Source organism: Patagioenas fasciata, chromosome 7 (assembly GCF_037038585.1).
Source record: "Patagioenas fasciata isolate bPatFas1 chromosome 7, bPatFas1.hap1, whole genome shotgun sequence".
In the NCBI taxonomy this organism is placed as follows: domain Eukaryota; kingdom Metazoa; phylum Chordata; class Aves; order Columbiformes; family Columbidae; genus Patagioenas; species Patagioenas fasciata.
The window spans coordinates 18,163,931-18,189,152 of NC_092526.1; the positions used below are offsets into that span (position 1 = coordinate 18,163,931).

The 25,222-nt window shown below is 39.7% G+C and overlaps 1 protein-coding gene and 1 long non-coding RNA gene across 4 annotated transcripts in view; one reads left to right on the forward strand and one right to left on the reverse strand.

Moving 5' to 3' along the window:
• The window catches only part of RBMS1 (RNA binding motif single stranded interacting protein 1), a 146,382-nt gene extending 121,465 nt beyond the window's left edge, over positions 1-24,917 (reverse strand). For 2 of the 3 annotated variants that reach the window (XM_065840686.2, XM_065840684.2), the window contains exon 1: positions 24,570-24,916. In XM_065840686.2, the coding sequence (XP_065696758.1) occupies positions 24,570-24,644 (75 nt within the window). In that variant the 5' untranslated portion in view covers positions 24,645-24,916. Of the gene's footprint in view, positions 1-24,569 lie in introns of all 3 variants that reach the window. The other variant, XM_071810965.1, reaches the window with a different exon arrangement.
• On the forward strand, positions 26-1,418 carry LOC139828352 (uncharacterized). The gene is made up of 3 exons (XR_011739863.1): positions 26-299; positions 908-1,031; positions 1,121-1,418. It is a non-coding gene; the product is annotated as an uncharacterized lncRNA (long non-coding RNA).
• Positions 24,918-25,222: the final 305 nt, after the last annotated feature.

Below are 25,222 nucleotides of genomic sequence, written 5' to 3' on the forward strand. Positions count from 1 at the left end.
TCTGTATTTCTTTGGTTGCTGTGTCTCCACTGCCTTTCCCAACTGCATGTTTTTTTCAGTAGATCTCTATTTCAGTCCCAGATATATCCCTTTTTCACCTACTGCCTACAGCAAACTTTATTCTCTGCTCCCAGGTATCCTTCTGTAGTTACCAAGCTGGGGACACCTGACTTCAAGAAGCAGTGTTTATGATGCTATAATATAAGATAAAGCAAAGTGAACTTGAGTGGTAGTGCCAAACTCTGCAAGGAAACAGTGGAGGCCTGGGCAGACGTCCCCTCGCTGCTTCTGCCAAGAAGGTATGTGAGTCGGGAAAGGCTGGACAGTGGAGGGAGCGTGGTGAGCTGGGGAAAGGAATGGCTGAAATCTGTGCAGCAAGATTCACCAGAGTTAATCTCTGAAATCCCTTAAATTATTGCTTGCATAGGAATAGTTTAAAAATGCATTTTTCTCATGTTCCTCCATTCTGTTACTGATCTGGAGTCAAGAGGTTTGTGGTCAGGATTAGAAAGAAGGAGGCACAGCCCATTGCTGTTTCAATGTTAATGCCATTTGTGACATATCCTGAGTTACGACTCTAAGAGAGGAAAATGTCTTATGACCAGAGTTACTTGGGTGGAGCCTTTAGCTAAACAAAAGCTGAAAAACAGCCGATCAATGCTTTCTCTTAATGATTTAATTTTGTAACCTTATTATGAAAATTAACCTTAGGAAGGCATAAAGGAATTTCCAGATGAGGACTGTTGCTAGGGTCTTAAATGGTTTGGCAGTTATATGCAGCAGTTTGTAATAATCCATTTGCTACTGTTGACTACATCATATTTAATAGATAGTATTCTATAAACTCCTGTGTTATTTGTAACACAGTTGCCACTTCTGCCTTTCACTGTTGTTCTCTCTTCCTCAGTATACCTTTAGACAACACAGGGTATGTCCACACAGTCTTCTTCCAACAGACCTGGGATTACGCAGCCTGTGCCCTCGGACCAGCAGTCACCTCACTGACACCTCAGCAGGACTTTGCAGCTCAGGTTAAGCCTTGCTTCGACACAGTTTGCCTTTAGCTCAGGGAAGAGCTTATGTCAGCATGGTAAGGAAAAAAAAATGACAATATCTGCAGGTACTCCTTAGGGGTGATCACAGCAGCTGCCTGGCTAATCGAGGAACACCTGGGGACCTGAGGAAATTCTAACTGTCCACCCAGAAGGTCTGCAACACATTTCCCACTGACTCTCCCTCTGCCCTTTGCCATACCAGGTAGGCAGCAGTCCCTGTCCATCTTGTTTTTACTGTGCAACTGGAACTCATTAGCTAAGTTGCTGGAGAACACCCCCACTAATTTAGAGGGTTGTTAAGGAAGGATGAATTGCATTGTCTCTAAGAAGAACGTACCCCAAGGAAATTAAAAAAAAAAATATGAGAGCCTTTTTTCTTTCTACAGAGAGATGTAGAATGAACTTTTCTGGACTGCACTTCTCACTGTCTGGGTAGGGCTGCTGTAAAGATTTAGTTTAAAATAAAAAGTTTAAGCCTTTACTGTGTCACTTCATTTGCCATTAGAACTCCCCTAAAAGGCAACAGCATTTAATTTTCTTCTCAATCCGTTTGTGACACGAATCAGCACCACACTTAGGGCAGCAGGAGCTGAGGGTGCCGGGATCACTCGGCAATACCCAGGACCCAGAGCTTGTCTTTAAGCCGCAGCTCCCTGCCAGCTGGAGACACATTTAACATTCCCTGCATGACTTCAGCAGTTCAGCCGCTTTCCCACATTCCACAGCTGGCCTCCCACCACCGCACTGCCTGCAAGCACACACCACACTGGGGTCATATTCTTGCCATCAGTTCTCAAGCAGAACTTGCCAGTGAAAAAAACGGAGAGTTCTGCTTAAAACGTGATGGCATCATAAAGCCCAAAGGTCCTGCCGTCTCCAGGCTGGCAAGGCTACGTATAAAAAAGTACTTTCCATTTGCTCTTCAGCTCTTCGATGTTTTATAACACATCTGCATATCTTGGGAGCCACAAAATGGTTGGGTGGCAACCCTGTAAAGTCCCAGAACAAATCCTTACTACTATGAGTAATCCCAGTGCTTTACAACAGGACACACTTGGAAAGAAAGTCCTTCAGGACTGCATCCGTGGAGGTTTATTGTTAATAGTCCTTTTTTATGAGTAAAAACTACTGTTGCTTCACATGCATGCCACATCCACTTCTGTCCTTGCGTAGAAATTTTAAAAAGGAAGCATGGAGTCTGGAGATGTTAATTTTTAATACCGTAATTAGCTTAATGGCTTATGGTGGTTTGTATTTTTTTATGGCTACAAGCTTAACTAGCTCATGCCTTTTTTGTCATGAAAAAAATAAGCAATAGATTTCTGGAAGAATTCATGAAGACATGTCAAATTCAGTAAGACTTTATGACAGCAACATTCTGGCAATGCATACTTAGAATTTATCTAAAAAAAAAAAAAAAGAACTATTCAAACAATTTATAGGCCAAGCATCAAGGTTTTATGAGGACAACGACTAGAAGGGAAATCTATTGTATGATTTGTATCTGGATTCCTCATTTATCTAATTCCAATCACATCAGTGGTTAGGGACTGTGCAAATAAAGAATACTTGCACAAAATTAAACCTGCACATCTGGGTGTGTTGGACGGAAAGGTCTACAAATGCATTTTACTTTTCCCTGGAAACTGCAAATGAGACTGAGTGAACATATCACTGACTTTCTGGAGTACAACGTGGGACTACTAATTCCACTGCAATAGTGATTTGCATAGCTGAAGCGAGCTTGATATGGATGTACATCAACTGGATATATCAAGTCTACTGAGATAACCATAATAGCCATGAAACTCATTCATGGATCTGGAGAGGGGACCAACGCAATGCTTGGGCATTACTCATGTATCATTTTAGGCCTATTTTGAGACATAAATAGGACCTAACACTGGCCTGCATTTGGATATAAACCTATCTGAAAATATCTACCAGAACGTGCAGTTTATTAGTGTTTTATCCTTTGATAAGTGTTTTAACACCAATTTTACTAATGTTTGAATGAATGCCTTAAAAAATTCAACAAGACATATTATCATTATAACAGAAAGGCATTTGGCCCTCATTTTGAAATATCAGGTAACATCCTCTCGCTTATTTTGAAAAGCTAATTTAAGTCAAAGTTGAAAGAAAAGCATTGTCCAAATAAGATACTGTCTTCCTTTTACAAGTAAAAAAATCAGAGAAACATATTTTGTACAAACGTTTTTTCTATAAACTCATTTTAAATGAAGTCCCAGTTTATGAGTTAACATAACAAACTACGGTCTAGCTCTAAACCAAATGCAAATTTATCATGGAAGCAGTGACAACCCCTTATTCTGCTCAGGGATGGCACTGGTACACAGAGGGACTGGCTACAGATGCACACCATTAGGTATGACTAGAAAAAGAAGGTAGATTTACATTAGCAGACATTAAAACTTTATTAAGACAGAATTATTTACAGCCACAACACTAGCAGTGGAGCGCAATATTCTTACAGCCTTAAAGTAAATGTGATAATTGCAGTTGCAAGTGAACTGTAATGACTTTCAGAGTTTCTCTCTTTATTCATTGGGCATAAGCCCCTTCAAATTGGTGGAAATGCTGCTGAAGTTTCCCGTAGCTATCAACAACAAAGCTCCCCAACTAAGGCAGCAGCCAGGCCTCTCCAGTCCACAGTGGACACAGCTGTGACCTCCCTCACTCGCAGCAGCTGTGTGCCTTTAGGTTTAGCATTTCCGTTTACTCTCCCCAGCCTACAACTCTTGCACGTCTAAATACCAGTCACCGCCTAAACCCAGGGTGTCCCCACAGGGTGCTTATTTCCAGCCTACAAGCACAAAGCTTCGTGAAGCGTGTTCAGTGAATTTAGTGAATTCCTCTCACAGTCTACACACTTGCTACCCATTAATTTATGCACCAACATATTAATTTGATTTCCCAAGCCAGGAACTATCTTTGGATTCCCAGGACATACAAAGACCCATCTAATTTAAAAAGCAGGAACATATTAGATATTGAAAGAACTATTTTGTATTAAAAAATAGGAGGGAAAGGTAGTAGCAATAGTTGGCAATGTAGTATCAGTCACATCTGGCAGAAATGCCTAATTCAAATAAAGTAATTTGAGAAAATATATTTTAAAGGTAATCAAGTTGCTGTACATTCACAGGCAAAAAAACTTCTTGGTAGCACTGCTTGGAAGGGCACTTTCTAACCCTGTTAGCAAACATGCTGCACGATTGCTAATGGAGTTGTTTATATACTGCTCACTCGAGAGCTCATGTGCTATTTCTGAGTTCTGTGTTTTTGAAGCAATAATACTGGCATGACACCATTCTCCAGCTGAATATCTGTCCAGGCAAACGAGATGCCATTTTTTTTAAACTGAAAAAATTGTTACAGAATAGACAGCGCTGAGGGACTGAGGGTCTGACAACAGGCACTGATGATTATTCCTCTCGCTATCAGCTCTAGTATAAAGTAGAATATAATTATTCTATCATAGCTGTAATAAACTGCAATTTCAGACAATAGTGTGAATAATTTTCGGTCAATGAGCAGTAAAAACTGCTCAGTGAAAGTGATGAGAATGTACAGTTTAAACATTTTAATTTCAAGTCTACAAATACTACGAAAACCTGTTTTAATCTCAGATGAGTGATTTGTGATTATCTGAAATTGCATAGGATTGATATTATTCCTACAGAAAGCAAGGGTCAGGAGGTCTCGATTAACAACAACAACAAAAATTTGAAAGAAAACATTGTCTATTTGAATCATTTATGCTTATAATTTGTTTATAAGCTTTGAACTGCTCTTCTGGATACTGATGAAAGTTCAGAGCATTTTTCATATATAATACAATTAGTGTTCATATTTCTGCTGTGTCATCAACAGCACAAAACCTACTTAATTGTCCTAGATTTCATCAAGTAATATACCACGCATTTAAAGTCATATCCTACATTAACTTCCATTTTTACATACAACCGTTAATATCAGTTTTTAATTAAAAATGTTCATTCAGTTATCATCTCTACATAAACTGCTTAATAGAAACTGAGTGCAGCAAGTTAATGAAACAACATCAGTTACAAACACTAAAAGAACTCTTATGATGTACATGTATCCAAAATAATGTCTTTTAAAATAAAAATTAAAGATAACTAGAAGAAATATGAAATCATATCAGGGATTCTGGAAATTCCTACTGTTATAATGTGAAACACAAGTATTTCTGAGACTAATGACATATCCAACTGCAGTTTCAGTTCAGATTATCTGCTTTCAAAGTCTACCCACTGGCTTGTTGCTTTAGTTTTCATCTGTTCTTTCAGAAATTTGTGTTTGCTTTACTTGGGTTACTATACCAAAGCAGGGATGAGTATATATATGCTTTTGAGTCATAGAAATAAGGGTGCACAAAACCAATCAAAATTAATTTTGCAATATGTTAAGTAACTGTTAGTCCCTACTTGCAACTAGCAATTTCAGGTACACATTCACATGTCAGAGTTGAGTTCATGTTTTGCTGTGCCATTTTATATATCTAATCTACTTCTTAAGCTGTATACGTGAAAATGCAGTTATGCCCTTTGATGCGCTCAGCTACCATGAGATAGAATTACATGTGAATGTTCTCCATTCCTGTTTATGCTGTAAGTTCCAAGAATGACTATCATATGAGTACAATGGAGGTCTTTTTAGCAGTATGCTGACATGAAAGAAAAGTTCAGCTATGTTGTTTAATTGTGTATACTCCAGTGCTAGGCAACTCTCCAAACCCTACTGTAAACATTGTTTAAGGTTCATCCAGATCAGCACGATAATGAAGCTTATGCTTTTTACGCTTAGCTTTAAGTGACAGTTGCTTTTCTTTATGGTTTTATATTCACCTGTACTGAAGCACAGTTAAGAGATCTGATACCATGCTGACATTTGTCTTTTGTAGAATGAGGGGTTGTCCTCTAAAGCCCTGGTCTAATATTCTGTTCACATGGTGTCGTTTTCCTGGACAGAGAACTGATCTGTTGTCTTTCGTTGGCTTGTCTGGAGAAAATATTCATCACAGCCTAACAAATGGCAATAACAGATTAATAAGAAAAGAGTGCATATTCAACAAACATGTAGTTGAATATTTTAATGGAGCCAAAACCATTTTATAGTTCCACAAATTGTATGATTACTCTGAAAATATCATTCATGTTCTAACAAGTACGTATGCGTATAATAATGTAAAACTGGCACCATTAACTCTACTGTATAACCATTATGAAGTTATTTTTGTTAATGTAAAGACATCTTCCACTACAAAAATACACAGTTGAGACCAAAAATACAGGACATGTGTGCTCCCTGAACAGCAAGTTGTTTTAGAAGTGCAGGCTGGGTGTGTATAGGCAGACAATTTTGAGACAAAGAACACTACATTGCTAAACTTCAGTTCAATATAAGAAGAAAGTTCATTCATTGTTCAAAGGATATTATTTACAGTGTTCAAGTTTCTATTATATAAGTGCTTCTCTCCTTCATGCTCAGCAGGACAGTGAAATTTCACTGAAGAAATGGCTATGGGATCTCATACAAATGCACAGCTTTCATGGGAAATCCCTTTTCGGGGATGAGTACTGCAAGCTGTGCTTTTTGTAATCGTTTTTTATTTTGCAACATAACAATAACAAGTATAGTGTTTCTCCAACCCCAACTACATATGTCTAAAAACATAGGCAAAGTTCAACACACCCACACTTTTATCAACGTGTTTGTCAGAATCTAGTCAATTCATGGCTATGGTAAAGACAGGAAAAATCAGACTTGGTCTGCAGAGGTCAGGTACAGCTTCAAATTTTTCATCATGTGAATATTCTTAACTACATGAAAAAGTTCCAAATGCTATTCCCATGACTAAGCATTTTAAGAATTGTGGCACAAAGCTGAAGGTTGTTAAAGGTGATAAAAATTAAGTATTAAAAAAATAACATCTCACTTTATTGGGACTGAGACGTATAGATAGTTCTTTTGACAGTGAAATTAATGTGTTTCTTTGTTCCTTAGCAGGTCTCCAATGAGTCTGACACTATCTCCCTAACTATTGAGATTTCCCTAATAGTATCCATTAATCACAGGATATTGAATTCACATTATGCAACAAAGTTTTCAAAAAAGTAGTAGTCTATCTTAGCCCCTAGGATGATCACACAAACCACTACTACCCAGTTTGTTTATAGCCTCCCAAGTCCATTTTGTCTCCTGTGTTTCCCTGAGGCAGGAAAGCCCTCCATGGCAGTCCCACACCTGGTGCAAAGGATTCCTGACCCACGTGGAGGGCTGCCAGGGTGCTTTCATAATATAAAGAGTAACAACTGATAAACTAAATCAATTACCAAGTACCTTGTAGTCTATCAAATGCAGTGGCAAATGCAGCTTCCAAAGAAAAACCTCCTGACCACCTGGGCTCATATGAACAGAACCACAGGTAAAATAACAAATGTAAGAAAATCTGCATTTCCTTTACTATTTATTTTATTTTAAAGAAACATCCTTCTCTGTTTCCCACCAGAATTTGCCCTCTGCAGGTTTCGCTGGTCCCTCAGCAATGCCTTATGTTGATCAAAGGCAACAGAGAAGGGTCTCCCCAACCACACTAGCTGTTCAGCCAAAATCGTGATCATCACCTTCCCCACGTGGCCCAGCAACGCTCTAGACAGGCAGGAGTATCATGGGAAGATGACAAGGTGGATGGAGTCCAATGCCCCCCCTTAAACATGACCAGTAGAGGGCTTCAGTTTGTACTGGGAATGAATTCAGGAAAAGTGAGTGGAGTTGACGCTACAGAAGGTACGTCCATCCGCTTGAGGACAAAACAGCTCATCTGTTCCTGCAAGGGTCTGGGCCACTATGAAAATGAATAGTCAGGTAATTCTTGTTGATCTTAGATGCATTAATATGGACAAAAAAGTTCACCAATTTATCTTTTGTTTTCAGTAACTTTTTTTTTTGTTGTTAATAAAAGAGCACCGAGAACACCTCAGTGCATGATTCTGTGCAGATGCCAAAAAAAAATTACGGATATCTGCTCCTTCCTTGCTGCAACAAGTCTGTATGTTTGGAAATTAATTGCTTAAGATCAGAAATTCCAAATTCAATTGGAGTGAAAAAAAAGAAGAATGCAAAAAGAAATGAAAAATAGTTACAAGAGTCAAACATAAAACCCTAATAAATGAACTCAGGAAAAAAATGCCTATTTCTTCAAGAAATTTTACTGTAATTCAAAAAAAACATGAAATACAAACATACGTATTTAAATGCTTCATATATTTATGCTCCAATGCATCCCTAGAAAATGAAAACATATATTGTTTACCCAGCATAATGCTCTCTTTTACTAGAAAAATATTTAATTTCAACTCTTTCTAATGTGTAATTTGATTCTCAGTTCTTAGCTACATATCAGTCATGGGATACATTCCATAGTTATGAAGCATTACCTTGAGAGATTTCATGCTTCCAAGCACACAGCCAATTTCTGCCCTGGGATGCCAATGTACAATTCTCTTTGAAGTCTGTAAGAGTCACAAAAGTAGAACATGCTACAGACTGCAACTAAGTTTTTTTTGTATTTATAGGCAAATTCTACTCTGCATGACTTATTTAACTCTATTCCCCTCCAGTTACAGCACTACAACTAAGCAGAGTAGCTCTCACACCAACACTTACTGAAACTAAATATATGTATATGTATACATCATTGTAAATGTGGGTTTTATTAAGCTAAGCAACTTCATATCCATCCTTCTGTATAACATAACTCTTTATTTCTAAAACTACTATTTAATATCATATAAATGTGTTAATATAGTTATGATACACATATTCATGTAATTACTTGTGTTTTGCACTGCTCTATATCCTAGAAAACTTTCCATTTAAAATTAAATTCAAGACACCTGTGTAACTTGAGTACTTATCATTTTCAGGAAAAGGAGAGATCAAAAAGAACCCAGAGAAATCTCATCTGTCTTCTGCCAAGTACTCTGAAGCCCAGTCCTGAATGGTGCATGCAAGCAAAATGCTCACTTAGCAAAGTGAATAAATATTCATTGGGCATTTATTTACTTCTGGTATTACTGGATTTAGTCATATAATTAAAACTATTAAAATTATTAATTAGAGGACAATACAGTTAATAGAGTTCTAGTTGACGTCAATTTAGCACAGGAGGCTAACTCAATTAAGCCTTGTCTACATTTGGAAATTCACCAGAACTACTCCGCAATAACCCCTGATAAGGACATGTGATATGTGAACATCTATGTAGGAATTTATAACACGCAGTAATTCCAAAAAAGTATGTCCTGATAAGCTCCATTACATTTTCAAGTGTACACAAGCTTAAATCTTGTTAGCATCAATATTCCACACCTTTGATAGCTTTTTCTCCCTTATACTCCAGTGCGTTTACTTCAGTACCATCAAACCTTTAAGGCTCTGTCTTAGGAAGAAGTAGGAACTGAAGCCTCATGTATGTGTAAAAATTCTATCAGATTAACAGTTTAAAATATAACAACATTTATAAGTGACACCATGAGGAGGCAATCACATTTTGGAATAAGAATGCCTTTTCTTGTTTAGCTGGCTTTGAAAGTGGATTATGCTGTTTCAGACAATTATACTCTTATTCAAGAAGAAAGCTCTGTTCACTTGAAGTTATTTGGGGATAATTATTCCAGAATACCTAACAAATCCTTATACCTGGCCATCCACCAATGCTTGCTGTGCTAGTATTGTGCACAGTGCTCGCAAAGCAGTTACCTCTCAAAGATCCCTGCTGTCAGAATAAAGGAATTAGATACCAAATACCATTCTCAGAGGATCACTGAACACAAGAAAGATGCAGGATGAAACCATGTGCTGCAAAACTCTGGGATTTTATCATTTTTTGAGGGTTAACATGGCCAATACAACCAGTGATTATGAAACTGAAAGACGGAAAGGAAGGAAAAAAAGGAAAGGAAGGCCATGATAAAGAGACATTAAACCCGAACAAAATAAAAAGGATCTTCTCTTGGTCAGAAGGAGTCATGGCTTCAGGATAGCATAATAAAAGTGCAAAATCACTATTTGTGACTCCTTTTCCATAAAACTAAAGCCTTTTTTGGGGCTGTGTTGCTCCACCGTGGTAGACTATGACACAAAAATACAAGCTCTGTGTTATCCTTTTATAATATGATGATCTCCACCATGTGCAAAGTCCACAGCTAGGTTAAGAGTGATTCTGGCCACTTCACAAAGAAAAAAGAACGAAAATATGCAAATCATCCCATCTCAGTTATAGCAACTGAAAATGCTGTTCTCTGGCGGTGACTCTAGCTTTTCAAACCTCCTCTTGGTCCTGCTTTTCCCTCCATGTGATCTTAATCTAAGTAGAAAGCCCTCCTCCCTGCTCGCCAAAGCAGGCTGGAATGTTATTTCTAGTCCAAACACTGGATCGGCTCCGGCTGCCAGGACGGACCATGGCCTCTGAGCAGACTGACGCATGACCAGAACAGCATGCTTGGACACAGACATGTTCTGGCACAGAACAAACAGCCTAAATGAACGATGAAAACTTCAGTATAAGAAAGCATGTCTGTGTGTGTCTAAAGCTTAAAGACATGAAAATATGTTGCTATAAATGCAGAGTTTCACTCTGGCTGATATGCAGGGTGTTTCAAAAAGGTGGACCCAATTTGAAATCTTTGCAATTGGGTCCATCTTTTTAAAACACTCTGTGCTGTATAATTTCAACTGAACACTATTTTCCATGCATACTCTTCTAATTTTTTATATTGTGATGGATGCCTTCTGATTTTTGTTTGTTTGTTTAACCACTTTTGCCAGAAGTAGTGTGTGATACAGTGTAGTGATATTCTGGCTGCTAAGTGGATGCTAACTTCATTTAGTGTTTGCCATACTGTATATTTTCTTGGATTCAGATTCATGCCAGATCTATTAGGATAAGGGAATTTCTGAACATATAAAATATCAAAAAGAACAGCAACCTCACTATGTCACTTCAGAGTGTGTTCAGGACGTCCTTGCAGCTACTGTAGTTTCAATGTAATAAAAAAACAGATGTATAATCTACAAGAAGTAGAACGAAATGCCAAGTCTTCAGTTCTGAGGACCTTACCTCTGTAGCACATCTACAGTATCACAATATGGTTGCACCAGTTCAGATGCAAAGATAACTGCCAAATTTGCCCCACAAGCACCTTTTGTCCTCTCACAATCTATATAAAACAAGGCCTTTCCCAGAGGTCTTGCCTGTCTGTTCCCCAAAACCCTCCATTGTTTTTGTAAAAATAACCTTTAATTCCTGCTGAACTTTAGCAGTCCCCAAAACAGGTTCTTGCAGAATACTGCCTTCAGTCTCCTTTTGTTGGAGATGCAGCTCCCCACGGACAGCCTGGCAGCTGGAGGCATCTTCTTGTGCCATGCTCTGGCACACACAACACAGCCTCTCCACTGAACCATTCCTTTTCTCTTCCCTGCTCTTTTCCCTCCCTTATCTGTTCTCTACAGCATTTTTCCTCTTTCAAAATTAGTTTTTCTTATGTTCTCCCCCCATCCAGCTTTGTAATTTTCCCTTACCTTTTCCTCTTCTCCTATCTCAAATGACAACACAGGACTCAAGGGACAGGTCTATAGCCAGCTTTAAGAGCCTGTTTAACCTACTTTCAGAGATAAGCTCAATGCTAGAGGGGCACAGAAAGCAAAGCGGATCAGCCCTGTAGAAACATCTCCATTCCTTGCAAACCCAGTGCTCCTGAGACCACCTGCTCTGGGTCTCAATGTGGGAGTAAGGACTGACCACAGGTAGTTCTCCCAAAGGAGTCCATTGCTTCAGTGAAGCCGAGACTATATAAAATTACAGAAACTAGACTGCTTCTCTGTTCTTCTCCCATTGGTATCCTAAGGCATGCGTTCCTTTCCTCTTTTCCAGATGCTATTTCTCAAGGTATCAATTATCAAAAGATTCTCTCTAAAACTGTGAAATATTTGTCATTCCCATATATGACTCTCAGGTTCCTACTCCCAGAAATCCCAGCTCAGCCTTCTGACAGCCTCCAGTAATTAGGCAAACCAGAGTTGCTCAGACTTGTATACAACCCTTGATACCAGCGAGCCTTCTCTCCCACAGCAAATGGTTCCTGAATTCTGCTTTAAAGCTAAATCTGGTATGGTCTGGAGATTTTGCAGCTCATTTAAACTGAAAACTGGGGGACTTGTAATGAAACAAATGTGAAAATTAACATTGTGATGTTGCTTATTTCTTGAGATAAAATTAAGATTCTGATGCATGATTTTTCTGCAAAGACAAGATTCCATGGCCATTTAAATTAGAGAATACATGGAGCTCAATATCAGTGCCAAGAGAAGGACTAAGGCCTAAGTACCCGTGTTACACATGAATGCCTTCATTATACAGACAGCAAACCTGAATATTTTATAAATGATACACACGCACTTCACGAGATTGCCCAATATCTATTTGAAGCACAGGTTATCCTGCAGAGTAGACACCACACTGTTAAGGACAAAGAATAACAAAAACTAGTCAATCAAGGAAACTGAATTAACATTTCAGATAAATCTCTATTCCTAAACAGGTGTTCTGTGGAAATGTCCGGAGTTCTGTTGTTCAACATGTATGCGTTTCTAAACTTCATGTAAGTATCAGGAAAAGAAAAGCTATTTATACTAACCTTGACATAGTGGAATGGAGTGTAAGCAAGCATGGAAAATGATGCATTATATTTCATATGAGTTTAAAAAAAAGTATTTATTATTCATTTGTTCATTGTTCAATTATTCATCTGACAGGGAATTCCACTTTCAGTTTTAAAAGAAGGAAAGTAGGAGCAGATATAAAATATGCATAGTTCCTTTTCTGCCTCCTTTTGGGACAACATGGCAAAGTAAACTTCTGTCATTCTTCTTTCATTTTCACCTTTTTTTTTTGCTGTTTCTCCCAGAAAGATGCACAGCTACCAAGCATGTAAGTGTTAGATGCTGGCTAACACTCCTCCCTAGTCCAAGGCCCTCAACTAAATAAAAGTCCAAGAACGGCATTTAAGAGAAATATCTCCTGTGCACAAATCTCTCTTCCTTTATTCCAAATCCTATATTTTTGTAAAAATCTTCACTTTGATTTATGCTCAGGTAGCCCAAAGTAAACTCTCTAAGATAAAAACGGAAATGAAATGTTCAATTAGGGAATTTCATTTCCATGATAATTATTTGGAGTGATAATGCTGCTGTCTCTGCAACTTTCTGGCCATAAGGAAGTAATTTTAAGGCCAACTTAATCCCATCTTAGGTCCCTGAATATATATTCTGGCACCTAACAAGAAACCTGATTTTCAGAATTTATGAACAACCACAATCACATTATTTAGTTAGCAGTGTAAAAACGAACTGACATTTGGTGGGTTTTACATGTTATTCTCATCACCAGTCTGGCTGACAACTACAGCTGTGATTTTTGGTTTGGTTGCTTGTTTTTTTTTTTAAAAATCTAGTAGAAGCAGCATCTTTAAGATTAACTTCAGGGTTTGGTACCGTGAGAGCTTTCTATTATTATACCTCCCATTGAAAATCCTTAGAAAATATCAGGGAGTACATAAAAGGCACTGGAAAGAAGTGCTGATAAAAGCAGAGCTGGCTAAAGAAGCTGGGTGGGTGGGTGAGTTTGGAAGCCTGTCACATATCCATAGCTTCTGCAGCTGATGAACTTACTGTATTTTGGAAGAAAAGTCACTTGAGATATAGCAGAAGTGTCAGTGAAGGACAACAGGCACATGCTAATTCTTCCCACTTTTTCTACTAGAAAGTCAGGACACTGCCTTCCTCGGTTGTCTTTCTTGTTCCTCTGAATAATGTCTGCTTATAAAGAAACAAAATTTAATTTGGGCTTAATTATTTTTTAATTTAATTTTTAATCCATGTCGAAGACAAAAACTTCACAACAAATTCAGATTTGATGCAGGAACAAGACATGTCAGCCTAAAGAAGTGATTTGGTATGAGAATGTATACATGTCTGTCACAATTTATACCGTAGTTTTGTAACACTGTAAGGTTCTGCCATAAAAAAAAAAAAAAAAAAAACAAAAACAACCAAACAGACAAACAAAAAGCCTTAAATTTCAGGCAGCCTGAATGAGATATTTACTAAAATGGGATAAGGGAATTTCTGTTAGCAGGGCATTCCTTCTATACCTTTCCTTTCCAAATGCCATATCACAGCCTACAATGATAAAACAGAGAAGGAACAGTAACAGTTACTTTAAAGCCTCTTGGGCTGATGACAGTTACCAGGGTCTACCTTACAGGATCTCACACTACGACTCACAAAGGATGTCTGGAGGTCATCCTTTCCAAATTTCCTCCAAGAGAAGGTTCAACTGGCCAGTTGAGTTTTTACTGTCTCCAAGAGATTCCACACCTCTCTTGGCACCTGCTCAGGTGTTTGTCCACCCTTATGGTGGAAAAATTTCTTCATATCTAATTAGAATTTTCTTATGTCACTACTTGCAGTCTTTGTTTTGCATCCTACTGCCTGTTCCCTTCCCTTCCCTACTAGATCTGTAGACAAGGGGAGAGCAGTGAATGCCATTCACATTGGTTTTAGCAAGGACTTTGACACTGTGTCCCACTTTATTCTTGGACTGCAAGGACTTTATAGTCTGGATGGGTAGGCAACTAGATGGGAATAAAACAGGATGGTCAGGCTCAGAGAATCACAGTTAATGGGTTATACTGTACTTGGAGGCCAGTAGCAAATTGAGCACTACAAGGGTTCGTCCAGGGACTGGTGTGTTTAACATTTTTCTGTCAGAGAAAAGTTGTGCACCTGGGAAGGAAGAGTCCTTGCAATATTCCAGGCTGGGGACTGACTGGCTCGGGAGCAGCACTGCTGGAACAGAGCTGGGGGGGCTGTGGCAGACAGCAAGCTGAGCATAAGCCAGCAGCATGCTCTGGCAGTAAGGTGCGCCTGCTGGGCTGCAGTCAGGTGAGGGAAGTGACCATCCCTCTCCACTCAGCATTTGATAGACTCCATCTAGAATATGACATACAGCTTTGGATCCCCAGTAAAAGAAACACACTGACAAGCTGGAGCAAGTTCAGTAGAGGGCTGTGAAGATGGTTGGCAGGTGGATCATACGCTCTGCGAAAAGTTGAAGGAACTAGGCTTGTTCAGTCTGGAGGAGAGAGAGCTTTGGTGGGACTTAACAGCAGCTTTCTATTTGTAGAATGGAAACCTCTGAGGAGGTTATCAAGAACCAGCCAGGTTCTTACAGTGGTGTGTGGTGCAAGGGTGAGTCAATGAGCATAAGTTGAAACAAGAGAGGTTCAGCCTGGAAATAAGGGTGCAGGGGGTGGGGGGGAAATTCACTGTGAGGACGGGCGGAATTGGAAGAGCTTGTGCAGAGCTGTCTGTCTCCATCCTCGAAGGTTTTTGAGACCAGACTGCATAAGGCCCTGAGCAACCTGGTCTGATCTAGATGACCCTGCTTTGAACAGAAAGTTCAATTACAGAGCTCCTGAAGTCCTTCCAACCTGAATTATCCTGTGATCCTATCCCAGTGCACCTCCAAGAAGTGTCTGGCTCCACCTTGTCTACACATTCTCATTTGATAGATTTTGACAGCAATAAGATCTCCCCTTAGCCTTCTGACAGCTAAATAAAGCCATTTGTAGGACCTGGGGAAAGAACAGGGAAATACATGTATTCATCAGAGAAAGGAAAAAAACTCACACAAATACAGATACGGAAAGAGTAGAGAACAACCTAAACACAAGCACTGAGTATATGGCCTGTAAAAGGCCTAAACAGAGATTACTGGATTGGGGAAAGGAATTTGGGACTGAGAACAAAGAAACTGCTTCTGTTATTCAAGATCTCTGTGTTCAGGGAAACTGGAGTTTGACTACTCTTTGTCAATAATTCAGCTACATCAGAAAACAACTAAGTATCACCGTTTTTTCTTTCTACCTGGAACAATAAGAATCTTAATTTCTTACTAACTGACTGTGTCTAAAGAAGTGCGAGACATTCTGGGTCTTTGACCCTGTTAACAGAGAAGCTTCCCCTTCCAAAGTGTCCCCATGCATTCTCCTCACTTTAATATGCAATTGTCAAAAGCAAATGGTCACTAATCAGAAAAGCTACCTGGAGGAAGCCAGAAGGTCACAGACACTACTCATGAAATTGGAAGTTTGTATCATAAACCGTTCTTCAACTTTTTTCTTTTTTTTTTTTTCCCTAGGAGACAGACTGTTTTAGCTAGTACTTTTCCAAATGAGTCACTAACACCCTTGTCTTAATTCTGCAGCTGCTGCTAATTTGAAGTGCCAGCCTTCTCCCCTCTTTCCCCAGAATGAAATAAAATATCAATGTTGCACTGTGCTGAAAATGGAAAGCTAAATGTAACACTATGCTACAAGGCCTCTGGAAGCCCCATTTACATTTGACTCCTTCTTTCCTCCCAGGCCTATACCTAACTTAAGCCCTCTCAACAACTTATTTCACACTTTCTTCCACACTCATTGGTCGTAAGAATGAAAGACAGACTCAAACAGTTTTTAACACTTAATGTACCAACAACTGACACAATTTAAAACAGTAAAAGAAAAAATAAAATCAAAGAAAAATGATGCTAGCAGTTATCTGCATATATATGCAATCAACCAAAGAGTTCTGTTGTATCTTCCTTTGGCTTGGATCATTCACCCTTTTGGCCAAGGACATGGAAAGCCTTTTACGTAGAGAAGTAAGCACCACCTTTTTGCTGTACAAAAGTGAAACTCAAGAGGGTGTATTTATCTCAGTGACAAGTTCACCCATAGCTGTGCAAATATCAAACTCCTTCAGCGTCTCATTAGTTGCTCCACTGTAAAAATGTATTACAGGTGGGGTTTTTTGGGTAAGTTTTCAGCCAGACTGGTTTCTTGATTCAGCTCACTGACTGGTCATACGAATGCCAGTGCCAGCACAGGGGAAGGGTCAGGAATGAGTTGCTGGGGGCAATGGGGAAAGACAAGACTGCCCTTTCTGGCTGCTGTGCATAGTTATGTAAAATTAAAGTGATTATGTAGCTATGGCCTGAGGGATAGAAGAGGTCAGAGATACTACCACAGCCTATAAACGGCTATGGAAAACGTGTCAGTGTGCGTTGCCAAGAGACAAGCAAGGGAATTCGGTTCTTAACCTGTAGTAAAACCCACAAAGTGAAGCCCCTTCGCTCTGCCTCTCTACAGAAGATCAATACTTTCAACGCACAAGAGTCACACCAAACATTTTGAGTTGCATTTTGCATCAGTAAGCTCTGCTTATCTACCTGGAATTATTCTGAAGCACTTTTCACGGGCCTTATGTGTCCACTGAGCTTTCAAAAATTTACCTTAAATATACTTTTTCATCAAGTCTGAGCATTTGAGGCCCAATGTATTCTCCTGGTCTCAGACCACAAACAGAGCACGGTGGCTTATAAAGGCCACCATGAAACAAGTGAGTCATGGTACCTTATTATATCCATGTCCAAGCTCTTTGGCTTCCTCAATTCTGAGATAATACAATTTAGCTAAGAATTTAACGAAATTAAATTTAAATGCAGGTGTCAGTATTTTCAGCTGAGGAAGACTAAGAAAGTGCATGAAGTCAGATAGTAATTATTACCTACTAGCCACAGTAAATATGACCTGAATCTGTTGTGTGCCTGTGTTTTGACTGAAATGAATTAAATTCTGAACATATTTTCATCAGCATGATTTTTCCAACATTTTTCACTTCTTTAACAAAGCACGTGATTTTCCAGCCAAGAGTTGTGATCACTGCTTTGCATAGGCTATAGAAAAATCTCTACAACACAACAAAAAATAGTATATAATTTGCAGCATATTTTTGGCTAAATCTGAGCATATATATCTTCAAAGGACTATTTCTCAAACCAAAAGCATAATTTCATTTAAAAAAATACTTTTTAAACCATTGTTATTTTCTCTTTATTATGACTACTTGGGAAGAATGAAACTGAAATAGGTAACTGTGCCAAGCTGTATTTTCCGGTTTATTACTACAGCTTTGTTCAAACTTCCTTACTGCTGTCACAATCAAGTGTTGTTCATTAGGACCACTGGATTAGTAGCATCAATTACCCTTCTGAGTAAGAGTGATGGACTTACTAGCAACGTTGCCAGTTCAAACTGCTGCTTGGACTTCTTTAAAGCAGCTTAAAAATTCTCTCCAAAGATGTTTTTTTTTTAATGTATATCCAAAACAGGTATGTTTCTGAAAGGTGTTGGTTTCTAGAAAAATAGATGTACAAAACACTGCTTTACTATATTGTGTTATTATCCATTGGAAAATTTCAATAATTTTGCCTTTTTTCATTCCTTCAACACTAAGTGGAAGCTTAGAAGTTCACTTTCAGGAAATTTCATCCTTGAAACTGAGACCTGAAGCTTTATGCTCTCACTAGAAGCAAAGTATTTTGAAGTGCAGGGTTCTCTTTACAAATAAGGGTAAGAATATAAACAGCATGCTCAGCTCTGGTTTAAAGGTAACAAGAAAAACACTATAGTCATTACCAAGAGTAACAGTAGAGTTGTGAAAGAAAACATACTTTAAAGAACTGTTTTATTCAAAGAAAATCAACTTCTCCCCGCACAAACTTATTGCACACCTTTCATGACTGCCTTGGGATCCTGCATTGAAGGTAAAGCTGGAAAATACACTACTACAAATCAGACACATTGTATAATTCTGGTCTCTTACAGCTGTTCCCTACCTATTGGTTATAAACTTCATAGACAGGGTTTTGGAACATACCCAGTGCCTGGGGGGGTTTAATAATCAAACACAAAAAGAAAACAGTACTGAATAAATTCTTCAAGCCTTTTTCAAGCTACGTATTGATTTATCACTTTTCTGTAGAAGTCAGTCCCATAGGATTTTCAGAATCAGGGTCAGACTCATACACATCAGCAGCAAAGTTACTACTGAATCAAGGAGAGGGACCAGATTTTGTTGACATTCGTTAAATGAGGCCAATCGCACAGTATCAAATCAAGCCCCAAGCACAGTGTACTCTAGGGATGAGTTTATTCTCAAGCTTCTAGAAATTACAAAGATAATAAGAACGTGTTATTTCTACCATTAATGATGTGGAGAAAATATTTTTTACTTTGTCATTTGCAAATTCCATCTCTAGTGTATGTATATTTATACTGTTCCTCTCTCTGAGGAGGCTGGATTAAGGGAGGTAAATTATGGCTTTTTAAAAACCCTTTTTGAAAGATTCCCTAGAAAAAATACAAAATCAGCACATCTTATGGATGCCATTGTTACTTCTCCTTGATTCCAGCTCCCATCACACAATCTATATGTTGTACTGCCTAACTTCTGCTCCTCTGAAGTGAAGACTATGAATAGCACGTCATTGCAAAGCACTCCCAAATTAAGCATGGTCAACGTAACCAAAGCATTAATTGAGTTTCTAGTAAATAAAATGATGCTCATCTGAAATCAAAGATAAAACTCACGTTGACTTCAATAATGCCAGTCTTCAAGATGATGATGATGCGAAGTGTTTCTACATTTCACGTATCTTTATCAGAGTTATTTAGATAGTTACAATGATGTACATTAACATACATGACACACTAACCTATGTCCTTTCTTGACTTGACCAAATGATGCAGTGCTCTCAGTGTGGAATATCTAGGTTTAAACCTTCCTGAAGTCACTAAGTGCACTTTCTAGAGAACATTCTTCACTTCTCCATATTTTACATCTTCTGAGATTATTTTATAGAGCTGCAGGGATCACCTCAACATCAGCACTCTTGAGTTTTTCTTAAAATGTGTAAATGTCACACTTCCTTCTCTTCCACAATGTGGTATACTTTTTGAAGGAATTCTTCGGATAGTTCTACAATAAAATCGCAGTCTGGCTGGAATGGGAGAGAACTCATTTGAGAAGCTATTGAGGCTGACAGGATCAGGTAACTGCACAGGGAGAAAAAGTTTGCCTGCAGTTAAACTGTGGTGTTTTTTTTTTTTTTTTTAATGGATTTCCAAGCCCATTCAAGAACCAGAGGGATCACAAGTATGGACAATTAATATAAATTCTCACAATAAGAGGTGTGAACATTATTTCTATCCAACCTTATAAACATATACACACACTCTGTGTTACTGTAAACCTGACTTTTCTATGTACAGATTTTGCAGTCATAGTGCATATGGAATAAATCTAACTGAAGTGATTAGAATTAGTAATCATTTACGCTGATTAAAATCTGCTCATAAGCTAGTAAAACTTTTTAAAGGGCAATAGGGCTGTGCTTGGCACAGAATATGGTAAAAGTTTAATTAGCAGCAAACCATTAGAGGGTCTTAGAGCTTCTGCTTTCGAAGCATCTAAACCAGAAGGTTCTGCATTGGTCTATTAACTTTATACACTGACACCAAACTGTGGATTATCCAGCATCTCCTAATACAGAAGTTCCATATCTGCTTTGTTTAACAATGCAGTGAGCTCCCTTTTAACAAGCTTCCTACCTACTCTGCCATCAACAGGCTTGAATAAAAATTAAATGTTCCCATTTTAAAGTTTGCTGTCAACAGCCTGAAAATAAGTTTTTGATGTGGCAGAATCTGCCTGCTCAATATGAGTTTACATCAATCTACAGCCCTGCCTACAAACCTACACAAACTTCTAGAAATATGAGTTCTTTTCATAGCTGCCAGGGCACTAATTTTGCAGCTACCAAATTACAAAGTTAGAAGCCCACTCTAAGGTAATTTAGCAAGATTCACAAGATTTCGTTTATTCTGGGTTGTTGTAACCTAAAACCATACAAAAGAAATAGAATTCAAGTATCATATGAATTTTATTTATTACTATTAAATGCTTGCACTTTAAATAAGCTATTCTATTTATAGGAAATGTATAAGAGAGAATTAGTAGAAAATGGCAACAAAGAAATTTCCTCCATGATACAGAAAGCAAAATCAGTAAAATTAGTTATACTGTCGCATAATTGTCCAAGGAAAAACCAGCAATACAGCTATTTACCACAATTTACTTGTAAATCATTGAGTGCATCGTATCCCTGAATTCCATTTGATATTTAGGCAAAGGAAAACAAAACGTAGTTTCACTTTAATTTCTTACTTTACCAAAGCAAACAGATTGTGGCTTAGAGATGTATATATACCTTTAGATTTGTTTATGTTTACTCTAACTGTCTTGTTAAATGTTACAACGCTTTGCCTGGCACAGTCAGATTTTCCTCCTGGTCAGAGAGGTCTTTAAGAATTAGTAAAACACATACAATCTTAATCAACATCATTTTCTAAAATGCTGAAATATAGAATCTCTTCATTTCAAATAAAATATTAAGGAAATTAAATACAACTGAGCTGACATTTTAAAAGCAATGTTACAAAAAAAAAATTAAAGAAAGTATCTAAACTTTTAGAAACATCCACTCAACTTGGAAATATTTCTGATGCTCTCTGACACTCAATACAATGCTGCACTATAGCTACTGTCCTAAAACATACTTTCATTGGAAGACACAAAAATCTAACAGATACGTCAAACATACGATTTGCCAGGGTAAAAATTGTGGCAGTCCCAAAACTGCAGGTTTTACAAGCTTCAACTTGAAGTCATTTCAAACTACTTTCATTGCTATAATAATTTTTCATATCAAAAGCCTTACACATTCTTCCAATGTTTATTTTGTTCATTTCGTTTACATCCACGGTTTCACTGGTCTCTTTTGATGCTGAACACCCTAAGATTAGGCGGGAGGGTGGTGCTGAATCACAGCAAATGTTTATGTTTCCTCCCAGAATATATGACTGAACCAGCTTGAGTATATCATGAATAAGACTGTGAAGATCATAACAGATAGACACAAAATCTGCTTTTAAAACCTATAACATATTTTGTAGCAATTAAATTAGTTGACCATATCAACATTTTAACCTAAAGTGCCATTAGGAATGTATGCAATTTCTAACGAGTATTTTTGATCTCTCTACAGAAAAAGATCCATCTTCAAGCAATTCCTGTCATCTCCTAGTTATCGATTTGCCATTTATAGCCAGCAGGCTTTCCATAATTACTTAAATAAGGATAAGATGGGAAGCAAAACTTCTAGTTTAAAAATCTCTTACCTCCCCCAGTTTAATCACGTTCCGTTACCCATCATACATTCAGCAAAGGCTATTCAAGTCTACTATAATTTTTCTTTAATAAAAATGAAAGATTTCTCCAGAATTACTGAAATAGCTCATGTGCTGCACAATGGTTGTTTTAGGGCCCAAATAACAGAACAGCTGAAAACAATAAATTTTATTTTTCTACATGTTCAGCAAGGATTCATAGTGAGAAGATTGCTCATATTACTGAATTCTGCATACTTCAATATCAAAACTTAGAGTTACTGGTCCTTTTATCTACACCAAGGAGCCACCTTTTTATTTATTTTGTAAAATCAAGATCCCTGAAAACTGAAGACTTTCACTGGATCCCAGATATTTTATTTCATGTGTGCAGGTCAAATGGCTGTGTGTTCTCTCTGATGAAACACAGTAATGTAATTTCAGGCTGTATAATTTTATAGCAAAGACTGCAAGATGTTTTGAAGATATCATTGACTGTAATACAAATCAATATTAAATTAACTGTACAGGAAACATTTTCAAAAGATGGTCCATCAAGCTTTCTCATAGGATCATGGATTTCTAGGATCATACTCCAATAACTACAGTAAGCCATTAGGGTTTATCTCCCTCTTCAATTATTTACAGGTCAAAAAAGCCAAGTGACATTGCTTTACATATATTCAATGTTATATACTTAGTTTGTAACTTACTAATGCCACATAAAACCATGACGGTGAAAGTTTCTGAACAAAGACATTTTTTCATATCAGAATATTTATAAAATCATACAGCTAAGTGATGCAGAAGGCTGTTCCTTAGGCACTCTACCTTTCCTAAAAATAATTATTTTAAATATATATCTAAACAGTACTGAAGTAATTACCCTGCAGCATAATCTTTAAATGGCTCCAGACTGTACTATGTAGCCTGATGTCGATTACACATTGAAGAGATTAATCATTTCAAATCACCTAAAGACCTTCATCATATTTCTATCAATTTCTGTTTATACAAAAGCACATTCAAAGCCTCCTCTTGCTGACTTGTAAAATGTCTCATGACTGTCAAACAATTTATTTTTTAGCAAAGCAGTATAAATTACATTTCACAATATAGTAACACAGGACACAATAAAAAGAAGAGCCTATCAAGTATGCAGATACAGAGAAGGGAATTCTTGTCCTGTCATTGCCACACAGGCAGGACGTATCAATAGCAAAAAAAAAAAAAAAAGGCCCCATGCCACAGTTATAATCTCTAAAAAAAGTTCACACATTGAAGCCTCATATGGGTCTGTTTTGATTTCTGAGGAGTGACACTGGTGTTTGGAGAGGCTTATGCTAAATGTTCCAGACAGCTGATGCAACCACCTCTGCATCTGCCAGTTTGCAGCATGATGCTTCTAAAGCAGTGGGGCTGGCTGTCCTCACAGACTTGAAGGAGAAAAAATAAAAAGAGGTGCAGATCCATCACCACAAGAACTACTAAAATCAATTTGCCTGCAAACAACAGCTACCCGTGTACAACATTAACCATCAGGAGCCGGACCTTTAATGCGTTTCTAATCCAGTTTGTAAACTGTGAGGTGGCAGCTCACAAAGGTCTAACTCCACAGACAATGAGGATCTATGCCAGTCCAGCAGCCTTCCCAGTGTCCGTATTTAAGTGGAATTACGGCCATCCCCATCACAGCAATAAGCCCGCCCTGCCACCCCCCAAGATGTCAAAGCACCCCCGCCCCAGCTGAAAGAGCGGCTCCCAGCAGCGGACCGCCGCCGGTCAGGGCCTGCCGGATGAAGTTTGGGTCGTTTCCCCGCGTTCTCGGGGGCTTCTCCACCAGGAGAAAGCAGCAGGAGCGGGGCCCCGCACAGCTCCACTCTGCAGCGGGGTGGCCGAGGACGTGGTTGGGAAGAAGACACGCCGAGAGCCCTGGGGAAGAGGAGGGACCGCCGGCGGGAGGGGGGAAGGCGAGAAGGAAGAAGACAGGTCGGAGACGGCACAGACGGGAGCAAGGGGAAGGGGTGGGAGCCCGGCGGGGAGCGCGGCGGCCGCGGGCGGCCCGGGGGCTCCCGGCGGCGCTCCCCGGCGGCGTTCCCGAGGCGACGGCGGCGGGTGGCAGGAAGGGGCTGCCAGCTCTTTCCTGTCTCCGTCCCCCAGTGCAACCTGACCGCCTCCCCCGGGCCGTGCCCCGCGTCGCGGAGCCCCCGTCCGGGCTCGGCCCTGGCCCACCGCTCGGGAGCGGGGCCAGCCGCAGACCCGCCGCGCCGCCCGGCGTGCCGTACCCTACCTTCGCCTGCAGATACTGGGGGTAGTAGTAGGTGGTGTACTGGGGGTACATCTGCTGTTTCCACACTTTGCCCATGAAGCTGGAAATGTAGCCTGCAGTGCAGGGATGGGGGGGCACTTTGGGGGGCTCCAGCCGCCTCTCCGTCTCTCTCTCTCCCTCCTGACTCTTCCTATCCGGCGGCGGCGGCTGCTGCTGCTCCTCGGCCGAGCCCAGACCTTTCTTCTCCACCCAAAAGCCACAGCGGAGCGGGGGCAGGCACTCTCGCTCTCTCCCCGGAGTTCCTGCCAAGTCCCCGCCCGGCCGGGGCCGAGCAGCGGCGGGCCGGCTGGCGGAGCGGCGGCGCGGGGAGCGCTCGGGGCGGGCGCGGCGGCGGCGGTGCCAGGCGGCGGGGCAGGGCTGGCGGAAGGAGGGAGGGAGGACGGCGGGAAGGAGGGAGAGAGGGGCGAGGGGCGGTGCTTAACCCTGCTCGGCTCCCGCGGTGCGAGCCCTGGGCCGGTGGCAGGGCAACCCCCGAGGGGCCCGGGCAGCTTTTCCGCGGCGGGCAGCGAGCGGCGGCCCTCGGCCGAAGGGCCGCATCAGCGCCGGGAGAAGCTGCGGTGCCCGCGAGGAGCGGAGCGGCGAGTTCCCACGCTGCAGTGGTCGCACCCGGCTCG